The sequence below is a fragment of the Buceros rhinoceros genome, unplaced genomic scaffold (assembly GCF_000710305.1).
Source record: "Buceros rhinoceros silvestris isolate BGI_N320 unplaced genomic scaffold, ASM71030v1 scaffold13727, whole genome shotgun sequence".
Classification (NCBI taxonomy): Eukaryota; Metazoa; Chordata; class Aves; order Bucerotiformes; family Bucerotidae; genus Buceros; species Buceros rhinoceros.
The window spans coordinates 22941-35850 of NW_010420505.1; the positions used below are offsets into that span (position 1 = coordinate 22941).

General features: G+C 38.1%; 1 protein-coding gene across 1 annotated transcript in view; it reads right to left on the minus strand.

Moving 5' to 3' along the window:
- UBR2 (ubiquitin protein ligase E3 component n-recognin 2) overlaps positions 1 to 12304 on the minus strand; it is a gene marked incomplete at its 3' end in the record, with an annotated part of 34974 nt that extends 22670 nt beyond the window's left edge. Inside the window, exons 1-8 of the mRNA XM_010139331.1 lie at positions 12147 to 12304; positions 10749 to 10827; positions 9276 to 9389; positions 6818 to 6945; positions 5698 to 5836; positions 4535 to 4597; positions 3205 to 3325; positions 1006 to 1113 (exon numbers count right to left, since the gene is read on the minus strand). Of these exons, the coding sequence (XP_010137633.1) occupies positions 1006 to 1113; positions 3205 to 3325; positions 4535 to 4597; positions 5698 to 5836; positions 6818 to 6945; positions 9276 to 9389; positions 10749 to 10827; positions 12147 to 12298 (904 nt within the window). The remainder of the gene's footprint in view (positions 1 to 1005; positions 1114 to 3204; positions 3326 to 4534; positions 4598 to 5697; positions 5837 to 6817; positions 6946 to 9275; positions 9390 to 10748; positions 10828 to 12146) is intronic.
- Between the last annotated feature and the right edge of the window lie 606 nt (positions 12305 to 12910).

The following is a 12910-nucleotide window of genomic DNA, read 5'->3' on the forward strand; positions in this document are numbered from 1 at the left end:
AAGACATTATCCTAACAAAACCTCCATTAAAACATCGTAATGCTCCACAAACAGTTCCTTTCAGATCACAAAATTTGCAGTAAAAAAAATGTAATTTTTGAAAAACCCGAGTGCCAGGAATTCTTTCACAAAAGATAAAGGTATTAGATAAACTCTAAAAGAATCATTTTCTCCATACTACATCTTCTTTCCACCTTACTTCTTTTATTGCTGCTCCAAAAAGTTCCCAACACAGACCACAAAGAGACGTTATTACTTCCTAGGATATCTGTACCTTGGAACTGGAGAACAACCAAAGATACTGGGGGTAGGGTAGCAATCTTCAAAATACCATATTCATGTTTAAATAAGGACAGGAGACATATATTGCATCATTCTCTGCCTTCTCTTCCTTTCTTACACCTGGCCTTAAGTGCCCTTTCAGGGTATCAAATCAGACACAGAATCCATGAGGGAAAAGAAATGAACAACCTCTACTTCCTCAAAATTACAACCTTCTAGCCAATCCCATTATATCAACCAGGCTTTTAAAAATGTAAGGGCTCCAAAATAACTCAGCAGGATTTTTCGCTGCATGTTCTCAGAACATTAAGAATGCCTCATGAACACAAACACGAGTCAAAGCAGAAAACCTCTGCCCTATCCCTTAGAAAGAGGCATTTTGGTAGATACTATACAGATGCTGAGATCCTATAAAGCAGACAGACCCCAAATCACTCCACTCTACTCAATTTCCCTTAACTGTCACTGTCATCTGCGTATGCAAGTCAGCTTCAATTTCAGGCTACTCTGAAAAAACAGATTCCAAACCTCACCTCCAAGTGGTCTCCTTATGCTCTTTAACATACCTGGAGTGCACCATGAAGGGACAGATTGCAACAACTGGGGCAATTCTATCTATAACACACCACGGTCAAAACGATCAATCACTAGCAGATACAGCAAAAGGGAAAACTTCTGTGCAGAGCGTTCTTTAGCCTACCCTAGAAGTTGGAGAAAACTCACCTTTCCACAGTTTAGAATCATACAGCATCAGCTTATCCACGAGAGAAGAATTTTCCCCATCGGGCCCCTCCTGTAAACCAACCTGACACAATATTCGCCGAAGACCAGCTTAATGAAGATAAATGGTAGAAGTCAGTTACAGCTTAAACACAAACTTCTGCATTATTTTGACACACTGACATTTTCCTAAGACACAGTAAAACCACAGGGCCCTCTTTTCCTTGACACCTGAGTAACACTGCTCATCTTTTCCTGCTAGAAACACAAGTATTTTATACCTTGCAAGTTTGACACTAATCTTACGGAACATTAGGAACTTTGTGAAAATTGCCAAACTCCATGATTTGTTTCAAAGTTATCAAATAAAAAAGTGCTTTCTTAGAAGTGCTGCTGGCTTACCAAGATGAAAAATAATTACACAGCAGGCTTATTTTCTAGGTGATGTTTTTCCTGTTTAAAGTCCTATCAAAAGGAAAATATAATTCATATATAAAACGACTCATATATGAGTTTTGTTTGCACTTACTAGCTGCTATTATTTTAAAGCTTCTCTACATGTTTTTTCCTAATGGAAAGCAGTAATAATCATTATTATATGAACACTAAGTTATTTTCTGCTGCAGACAAGCCTGTATCTGCATCAGGATGTCAACTTGTGACAAAGTTCCACAGTAAGGTCTTTCCCTTTATTTACTGACAAGAGTTTGACACGTTTCACAGCGGTTCAAAACGCTGAGCAGGATCTACATGTTAGGGTGTCTTTGTTAAAAACCAAGGGAAACCGACTGTTTTGAAAGTGCATTTCACAAAACCAGAGTCCAGAGCACATTAAAGCATTTCAAGAAGTTGAACGTGTAGTTCACAGACAAAACACGTGCATACAGCTTAGCTTCAAACATTGGTTTTGCCCTTCTGAATCATAAAGGACACTGCATTTAACAAGTGAACTCAGCAGAATCTCAAACGCCACACACACAAATTTAACTATAAATGCAGTGCTTTCATCTGTAATTTCATACTCCATCAACATATTCAGGTTACTTTTTTGGAGCTGTAATTTAGTGCTGAACATAGTGACTTGGGCATCTGGCACAAATGTGAGCTTAAAGAAAGTGGGAAAGACAGTGCCTGGCTACACGTTACACTGAAAGGGAAGCTTATCTCAGAAATTAAATAACTTTATGTCTCTCCTTTCTACTATTGATGTCTGTTATTTGCCAGCAACACTGGCAAATACTTGAACAAACTGCTACCATAACTTTTCAAAAGTTTGATTTACATATCTTTAAAAATTAACTTATACAGCAAGCTACCTATCTTTCAAAAAAGAAAGTATGGTATAGAGATCCTGTGCCTGAAATCTCAGCTAGTTTTTCAACTGTCAGTCTAATAAAACATACGATCCTCGAGGAAATCCCACACCTACACCTAACATACACGGAATATCCCAGCTGCGTGTGCTCTGCTAATAATTCCTGTTAACATTTACAGGTGCACAGAACACAAAGTGCATTGGGGTCTGCACCTACACTTGAACATATCAGCAGTTTGACACATTTTCCTTTTATTTCCCCTCACTCTCCACATCTTCACAACCTCATGATTCATCAGGACAAAGGAAGAACCAAGTAAAAAACAAATATAGAGTCTTCCTATAAAAATGATACTGTGCAGCTTGATTCCTTTGAAGACACCTCTTCCTAAACATGTGATCAATATTTTGCTGGCTTCTATACTTACCAAAGAACCTCCACACATCCTTGTGCCTTCACTGTTGTTCTACTTAGCAAAAAATCTGAAGCAATCACTTTCATCATTATTCATCAAATTACTTCTGAATAATTTTGTTTTATCTAATCAGACAGGTTATTTTCAGCTTACTGCATTCATTTAAAAAGAAGCAGGGACTGAAAAATAGCTTGTTGGCATATAGCATTTGACAGCAATTCTCAGCTTCTGTTCAGCAGCAACTAAACAGAAACAGTACTCGAGGAGACTGAGTGAGATGGGTAGCGCTTTCACATGGAAGTTAGAATTCAGAGCAGCAGTAAGAGGCAATGGAATGGAGCCCGGCAAGTTATTAATAGCTTTGCCTTATATACTATATATCTGAAACAGAGACAAAATTGCTTCAGGAATTCAGCTTGCCTCACAAATATTCTCTAACATATCTCAAAAAAAAAGCTCAAGTTTGCCCACCTGAATATCCAATAACACTGCCAAGCCAAGTCAGAAGCTTCAGACCAAAGCTCTGGTGAGCAACAATAGATGAATGCATAACCTGTACTTTCAGTGGCTTTGTCTGACGACTGGTATTTCTCTTTAAAAAAAAGGAAAAGGGAGGTAATGCATACTGAAGTGAGGACTTGCGTATTTTTCTGTACAGAAACACAGCATTCCTATGATTATTTTCAATTATTTATAATATTAATAAATATATTTGCAATATTAATGCATATTCTAATTGCTAACACCCTCATAAGGAAGAAACAAAAATACCTGAACTTTGTTTACCCTATTAATATTTGAAGGACCTTATTTTGCAATATCGACATATTTAGGCCAATCCATTTTCCACTCCTGGCCTCTTATCAACACACACCCTGATGGGCTGCATTTCACTGATAAGCAGTCCCACGGGCAACCTAAGGCAGCCGCGCATGTTTGTTCCTCACAACACGACGGGCAAGTCACACAGCAGCCCCCCAAGTAAAGGACTTGATGGTCCACAGACTGTTTTAAAAAAATACAAGTGAAACACAGAGTTAAAACAAGAAAGCATTTCCCCTCATCTCTGTGTTAGAAACCTTGATGGTCAGCCAGGACCATGATTGCATAGGTGGCGAGTTAAAAATATTGCACAACTTTATCTTTAAAGATATATTAATGTTTTCAAAACACCTTAAATAGTTTAAGGCCAGTAATTTAGTTGCAGTATTTGTTTTTCAGTGGTAGTAGTATAACTCATTAAGTATTTGTTTCATGTGATTAAGTACTGCTCTGCAAGAGTTAAAGAAAAATTAAATAGAAAGCATTGTTCCCATGTTCTTACATGGAAGAACTTTGTACTACTTAGGTACACATATAAATACACACATGCAAAATGACAGGACATCTGCAGTTTCACACTTGGTTTCAATCAGTAACAATCTCCATAGTTGTGGCTGCGAAAAACACGGCTTCATGCTAAAGGAGAAAAACTAAAATAGTTTAACTTCACTGATCTGAACTGACATACAATGCTAAAAGATTGTACTTGAAGTTCCTGATCACACTTTGTTTTCTGAAGGTAACAGTTTTCTAGGCACTTCTTTTTAGGAAATTATTTTGGGTGTAAGGTAGACCACCGTAGGGAAAAAAAAAGGAGTATAAACCCTTATTTTGATAGCTCTGCTGTGCATTCTGTAAATAGTATCTCCAACACTTTGTATTATTAAAATATAGTGTCATTACAGTAGCAGCATCACAAAACTGTGGCAAAGCCTCTTTTTGACTAAGATGAGGCAAACAAGTAGATAATGTTACTTACCACTATTACCGATTTTGCTTGGTCACAGTACTGGAAGTCTCCGTATCGAACAGACCTACGTCCCTTTAAATTTGTAAAGAAGTAACGTTATCGCCAGCTTCTACACCAAAGGCTGAGGTTTACATTAGTATAAAAGATACAGTTAAGAGGTTCAGGTGTACGTTAACCACTCTTTCTTTCATGCTATTTTTGTTGTTTAAAGTACTGTATATAGTTACACACTTGGGTTTCCAAAATGCACCCTGTATTTTTTAAAAGAAAATAAAATTATATTGTGTATGCAGTTACCTGTTATACTAATTTTTCTGTATAATACTGCTTTTAAGACGTAAACATCACACTTTTTTATTTATCGTCCATACTAATGCATCAATCATTAGTCTGTATCAATCCAAAATGACATTCTCATTGCCATTTTGGAAGGGGCTTCCTCCCCACACCGCCCCAAAACAAGGCACAAGCCAACAGAACAATATGAAAGGACACCCATGTTCACAGTTTCTGCTTACAGGCTCAAGGCACAAATAACAAAATGCAGTTGTCCCTTGAAGGTGTCCCTTTCTCACAAAAACACACACAAGCCAGAACACAAACACATCCGACAGAGTGCTTCTGGGTCCAACGTGTGTGCTAGAATCGTATTCAGCACGTACTGACTCTGAACTCATTGTTCTTTCTAAATGCTGTGTGAAATGCTTTACTTCTTCCTGCCATTATCATCTGACAATTGTGGAAAAGAAACTTTAAAAAACCCACAAATAGTTCCACGAGCACTGGAACAAGAGCAGTTAAAGACAGATTCTACCCCTCGCAGTTGAGTGGTGTTACTCTGAGAAGCATTTCCCATGCTTGGAGCATATATAAGGGCCCTTCCAATGTCTGCTCCTGGGTGTACAGTAAAGGATGAGCTGAAGCTGCTGTCTGTCCTTGACAGACATCTGCATGCACAAGAGTTACTGGAATACAGTTACACTGAAGCACCTATTCAATATTAGGTTTGGTTTGGACTGGCCAATGAGTTAAGTCATTTTAGGGTGGCCTGACACACAGGGCTCAATCACGTTAACCATACTCTTTGGGAAAACAAACTAATCTAAGTGTAATCACATAAAATAAATATTTGGGTAAGTATAATTAAACGTTCTAGCAGTTCATTTACTTACATCTCTATCTACTGTTGTTGCAAAACCAATAGCTTCCTTCTGCGTGCAGTTGACAGCCTTCTGAAGAGTATAAATAACTTGTTCGTAGGTATGGACTTCATCATTAAACAGCATGCAGTAGTAAGTGTCACTCTTCTCACTTCAAAGCAAGGATTGAATTTATACAAATCAAAGTGATATAATTAAAAAAAAAAAAAGAATCAACTTCTAGTATAACTAAGCTTTCCAGCAAGCCAACAACCGAAGCCTGGGCCTCCTTTGCTGTACTGGAACGTTATCTCAACAATTTGTTTGAGAAGGACTGACCACCCCTAACTTCTACAGAACTCTGCAGGGAAGATGCACATTCAAGTCCAAAGTGGGCAAAATCTTAAGTCTGAGTATTATTTTTGAACATTTGTTGATTATGAATTGATAGCTTCCTACTAGGTAAAACATATTTCCTACCAGTGCACCCACCCACAGATTCTTAGAGATTTCACCTGTCTTGGCATTATTTTGCCACACCAGTTTCCCCCATATTACATAACGGTCTAAAAACTTGCCAATCTCATAAAAAGCCCAAACACCACAATCCTCAAAACTACAAATTAAGCTTACACAGATTGAGTACAATCTTTTGATTCCCATCATTTATTTACGCAGCATTCTTAACTCATGCAATGCAGAGTAAAAGGTACTAACGAGATGTCACAAATTCATCCATGATGCTACAATACATTTTAACATTCTGTAATACTTCAAAAATTTCTAATAAGTGGGTCACCAAAAGCACAAAATACTTTCACCATCAGAATTTCAGTAACTTTGAACATAGGAGATTAACCCGCCACTTGGTTTAGTGCATTGTACTTTACTGATATTTCCTTTTCAGTATTCACGTAACAGAGGTATCACAAAGGCATTGCTTCGTCATCGCTATGATGAGAAACAGACTATATAATCACAAACGTAAAAAAATTAGGAAAAAAGATTTATTAATATTATTTTAGTCCACTGTCTACAAAATACTCCTGACAATTTTAGGAAAGGCAGAAAAGATACTTAAAATCAGAATTTCCATTTTCTATTGTAAATATCTGCAAGCCTCTAAAAGGCAGAAGACAAATACTATACTCACATCATTTCGAGGCCAGGCAATTCATTTTCCTTTTCCCATGTTAATATATCTACTGCATATTTAAATGTGATGGCAAAAATATTATAAGCTTTTGCTACCATATCTTCTGGTAAGTGCACAAGAGGATCCTGGAGAAGAAATATAAATAGCAGTTGGGAAATTAAATTCCATTCAAAACAGAAATTGTCAAATTTACACCTCTCTTTGCCAAAGATGATGTAAGCACCTTTAACGATGTCCTCCTTTAAACGAGTTTACATTTGAAAGGAATAGAGTCAATAACCATCCTATTTTCTTCCAGTTCTTCCCTATCACCGAAGCAGTAATCTAACATTCAATATCTAAATGTTAACTTGTCACCCCCTTAAATTTTCACACACTTCTGTTTTCACTTTAATTGTTCCCACTTCTCCACATCTAAGAAAGTTCTGAAGAATTTTTAACCGCAGCTGTATTAAATCCTGCTTTTTGGAGCCGTAAATGAGAACCACTGCCAGCTCTGAATGAGATAGAAAAGGTACCACTGCCATTTCCTTCCAATCCATTTCAAGGGAGTTGTGCATGCACAGCGAACAGTAAAAGCCTCTTCTCTGAAAGGATTCTTCTTCTACTACTACAATTTTTTGATGTTCAGAATACCTAGTCCCTCTTCTACAAAGCTGAAAAGGGAACATTCCACGCCCTGCAGGTCACCCGGACATACACCATACACTGGGTCACTGACTCGATTCATCACTTGGTATTTTGAAGTATGTGTAATTGTTAGCCAATCAAAATATTTAACAGCAGCCCAACTGCTGATTCAGGATTACCTAATACCAAATTCTGTTTATGATAATGTTACAGTTTATACAAAAATGACCACAATAATCTTGTCAGAACTTCAGTCTGCGTTACCCACGGGAGGTCCCTGACAATTAGCAATTCACCTATACTAGTAAAGTTTACCCACACCTCTCACCCCAAAGAGTCTTCGGGAATATGGAAGCTTCGGTTTCGAACGTTAGTAACTGCCTTTTCTTTTTTTTTTTTCTTTTTTGCCTCATTTAAAACTTATCTAGGGTCTGGAGAACTATCAATGACCAAAAGCCAGCAGCACTGCCTCCACTCCCAGCACTTTCAACAAAGACACGTATCTGGGCAAGGCAGAAAACAGGCTCTGATAATGCTCAAGAAATGATCCTTGATCTACCTTGAACACAACACTGTGTAACGCAAGAGGTCTCAATCGCCTTTACTCACGGGGAAAAAAAAAAAAACCACAAACCTGCCCAGTACCTTAATTTTTCTGTCAGTCACACTCACTGTGTGCTATCTTTGGACACAGAAGTACCAGACCACCCAAGATTTCAGAACAGGGGTTTCCTAAGCCTGCTGACCAATGTGAACTGGCACGTAGGTCATGGTGAGTCCGTGCAGCAGTGCTAGAGGCTTAGGTTGAGAAGTGAGAATACATTTTAGAAGGACCACCATCACTGCTAATACAGTTACAGCTGCTTCTATTTAAACCATCAGATCAGCAAAATTACTACAAAAATTTGCCTGGTAATTTCCCCTTCAAAAAAACATCTCACAGAAATTTTATTACATAAGAACAGATGTGAGTGGCTAGACCAGAAGCCCAACTAATCACTCTCATCCCTGAGATGTAATAACAGATACTAAGGGAAGAGCATAAGAACAGAACACTCCTTTCAGTAACTTAAGACGCTAATACTTCTCCCATACCAAAGATGGTATCTGAAATTTTAAATGGCCATCAAGCTTTTTTTCCCCCCCTCTACAAACATGTTAAATTTCCTTTTGAACACATCTAAACTTTTAACAACAATAGTGTTTTGTATTAGTCCAACAGCTTGAATTCATACTGTAAGAAGTAGAACATCTTTTCGCATTTAATATGTCCTGGTTGTTATGCTATGAGAAATGGTGAAGCTATGTTCTCTATTTACCTTCTCCATGATAAACAAGAGTTTATAAAACTCTACTTTATATCTCCATTACGGCCTTCCTGTAACAGCAAATCATTTTGATTTAAAAAGCCTGTGCACTTTACTTTGATAAGAATCAGAACATATGTTGCACAGACATCTTAATTTGGCTTCTTTACGCACAAGATTACATACAGATTTTTTTTTTTTTCCACATGGCAGACTCCCTTCACCTTTCAGAATAAGACAGAAAAACAAAGAAATAGAACTAAAGCTGCACGGGTGACTAAGAGCACACAAAATGAAGCCTTCAAATAGGAAACATCATTCTAAGTAACTCCTCGAGTTAGACAAGATATCAGCTTTGTCTAACATGGTGTGGTTCAACGATTACTACTAGATTTCCTCCCATCTCTCAGGCGTGGTATACAAGACTAAAACTAACCTCACATGAATGATTTACAGATATACTCACATATATACACAGTTAACAACATTTTGAAACATGATGCCTCAATTGGTTTTACCTCCTCTTCTGCAGTCTCTGAAGTGTTAAGTTCATGCTTTTGACAGTAAGGACCTTCCTTCCAAGCTTCTGTATCACCACAGTCACAGAAACCTCCTCCACCTGATGTTGTCATCTAAAATTATTTAAAGACAAACAGTCCACGTAAAGATGGCTATACATACATGCCCCTGAAGAAATGGGGAGTCATAGCTAAGCTACAAAAGCAGTCACAACACCCAATAGCTTCAGCCAGTTGAAACAGCACAGTCAAACCATGTCGGCTGGAAGGCATCGGCTTCATCAGCCTGCCTATGCCAAAAGAAATCAAACCCCAAAACCTTCAAACACCCCTATTCTGCCCCACCTGCAGGCTGCGGGGTTCCCCTGGGTTTCAGTTTTTCTGAGCCTATTCCTTGCAATGCCATCTGTATCGTTTCAGATCCTCACATTTTCAGTCTGAACAAAGCTGAATCATTTCACATAGCACTATTACATGGGGAGTACAAGATGTGCTGTTTACAGTAAAAGGAGATTACAGACACAAATTGTTCATGTAAGTCTTGGTAAACACGGAAAAATGTATCTGAAAACTGTAACGATATATTCACACTCTTTTAACAGGATTTATTTTAAAGCTGAGACCACCTCAAATTAGCAAGAGTAATAATACTCTTTTTGAACCACAACTATCGACTGATTCATAGAAAAATTCTCCTTTCACCTGTTTTTGGTATACAGGTACATCCTACAGGATCAACAAAATCAGATGGACACTTGACATCCCCTAGACTTGTCAACTCACTAAGCCTGAAAACTAAAAACCTAGGTACAAGAAGGATGTTGATACTAGCAAGTTGGCTTGCATTTCTTGGGGCAAGCTGCTGGGTTTGGGTTTTTCCCCCTAAATCCTAGTGCTCAGTGTAACCTCACAGGGATTGGATTTACAGGAACAGTATTGTCAAGAACAGATTGACGGAAAGGCTGCCCGGTGAGGTTTATTACAGTGTGTTACTAAAATAAACAGTATCTACAGTTTTAGTTATCTATTTTAACTTTATGTTTAAAAACAAACAAAAATCCTGCTATTGTACAGCATTTTATAACAATTCAGAAGTTTAAATGAGAAATGTTTTAACTAAAAGTCATTTCTTAATAAAGATTTTGCAGTACCTTTTAAAAATAGTCAAACACCAAGGTCAAAGCAAGACAAAATGATGTAAAATTCCCTAATGGGCACATGTTAAAAATAATACACATTTGTAAGCTTAACTGCTGAGCAATTAAATTTTAGGCACAATATTTTGAAGTGTTAACTCTCAGAATTTACACTCAGATCAAAACACTCTAGTTCTTGTAAGATTACTGAATTTCACGCTTTGTGCTCATCCAGCAGCTGGAAACTGTGTAGACACTTTTAAACTTTAAACAAGGCGTTCCCTACCCATACAAAATTATAGATGACTACATCAGATATTCCAGCAGCGTTACTAACCCTGTATCGGTGCTCTCTATGAATACTCCCGAGAAAGCACTCCATGCATAACACACAAGTCGGATCAACTGCACAGTCTCTGAAAAAAGAAAAAAGCAGCGTTACACAAATGTTTTTGCCTTTGATTACATATTTCACAACAGGCAATTTTCAAATATCACCAATATGAACATTCTGACTCCTATTATTCTGAAAGAGGAAAGAGAACCCTGTTCTCTTTTCAAAAGAGGCTTTAAAATACTGTCTGGGTAGCATGCAGATTTGGGCAACACAGCCATTGCCTTCCAGAGGTGAGGCAAGTATATAAGGAAGTACCCAGATGAATTACAGAACACAGTCCAGACAAGTAAGCAGTATAAACCCAAACAAGTTCTCTGAAGTACAGGGTACAGGCATTAACAACCTCCAGCAACAAAAGAGGACATTTTTTCACTGGAAAGAAAGAGAGCACACAACAGATTAGGTCAAATGTCGGTGTCTAAGTTCAGCCCTACAAGCTCACTGAAGGGGGCTAAGGTTTCCTTCAGCAGATCAGAGACCACATTAAGGCCCTGTCTACAAGCACTGCTATGTTAGATAGAAGTAATATTTCTAGCAAAAGGGACTAAACAAATGAATGAGACAATTATGAATTATATTTAACTGTCTCCCTGAGAAACACCGAAAATACATGAGCCTATTTAATGCAACTGACTTCAAGGCACCTCAAGATTAAGGCAGTCAGGTTTTGCAATCTAAAAATAACTACCAAGAGAACGAATGCCTTATGATGGTTATTATTAATATAAGAATGCAGAGAAACAACTTACTTTGTTTGAAGGAAAACACCAGAGAGCCTATGAAATGTTATTATCAAGAATTCTCTTAATTTCCTGTCACCAAATAAATTAAACCAGGTCATCACTGAAAGACAACCGGGCAACCATGACTTACTAGCTATAAAGTACCATTTTCACATCTCGAGCTAGAGGTAGGGAAGGAACAGGAAGCTGGTATGCAATAGATGGGTTTAATAGGTCATGGGAAGAGGTCTAAAACACAGGATCAACACTAACAGCTGGTATTAAACACCTGAATTCCATGCATACTCACCTGCCCGCTTACTTCTGATTAAAGTCCTTAAATCACATTGAGAGTTCACCCAACCACTTTCCTAATCTTGCATTTCTTCTGCACAGAGAACACTCTACATTATACTAATATCAATAATACTCATTTTTCCAATTACGAATCTGTAGTGTGTTCATTTTCCCCTGGTCCTACTGGTGAAACACTGCAAGGTTACTTTAAAAATACATTTGGGTTACTAACTTCTCATTAGGACAGTATATTCCTATTGGAAAAAATGTTCCATGACTCCACAAATTATAAATATTCCACAAAGCCAAGCTGAGCTACCTGCAGGAATACGTAGGCTCTCCCACTTTAAACACGCGGCCACAGAGATGGGAAGGTTTGTTCGCTTGCTCAAGCTTTGGAAAACCAAAAGCAGGATCTTCACCGCAAAGATACCATTCCATTGGTCCCAGCAAAACGTGTTGTGCCAGCATGTCTTCTCTTTGTGGGGCAGGGTTAGGACCCCTGCAGTAAATTTTTGGTACATAATAGGCCAGATGCTGGTATACTTCTTTCTGAAGGTCATTTGCTTGCAGCCATTTCTTTTAAATTAAAAGGAATGAGAACACAAATTGTTCATTAATAAACATACCAAACATAGTTCTATCCGTCAAGCTGATTTTTTTATTTCTAAATCAGAAATCTAAAATGGCACTACAAAACTAGAAAGCCATGCTTCCTTCCAAGTGTTAAACCTAGGTGATCACAGAGGAAAGACATTAGGAAAGAAATCATTTGTTTCCCTGCTTACACATTTTACCCTCTCAACATATAAAATTCCTTTCAAAACTACAAGATTTAAGAGACCGAATTCCTAAAAACTTCCCTATGCGATGCATGACCAGAAAAACGTTCCGACGTTATCAGCGACTTTTAGGATAAGGCCTAGACTAGGCTGGTGGCATTTCTTTGGAGCGCAGGCTGGCGCTGCCAGCTGGGGACACAGAGGAGCAGCGGGAGGCTGGAGCTGGCAAGGGCCAGCAAAGAGAAAAAGCACAGGGAGAACAGCACACGCAGCACTGGGTAACAGTCCTTCATGTCATTTC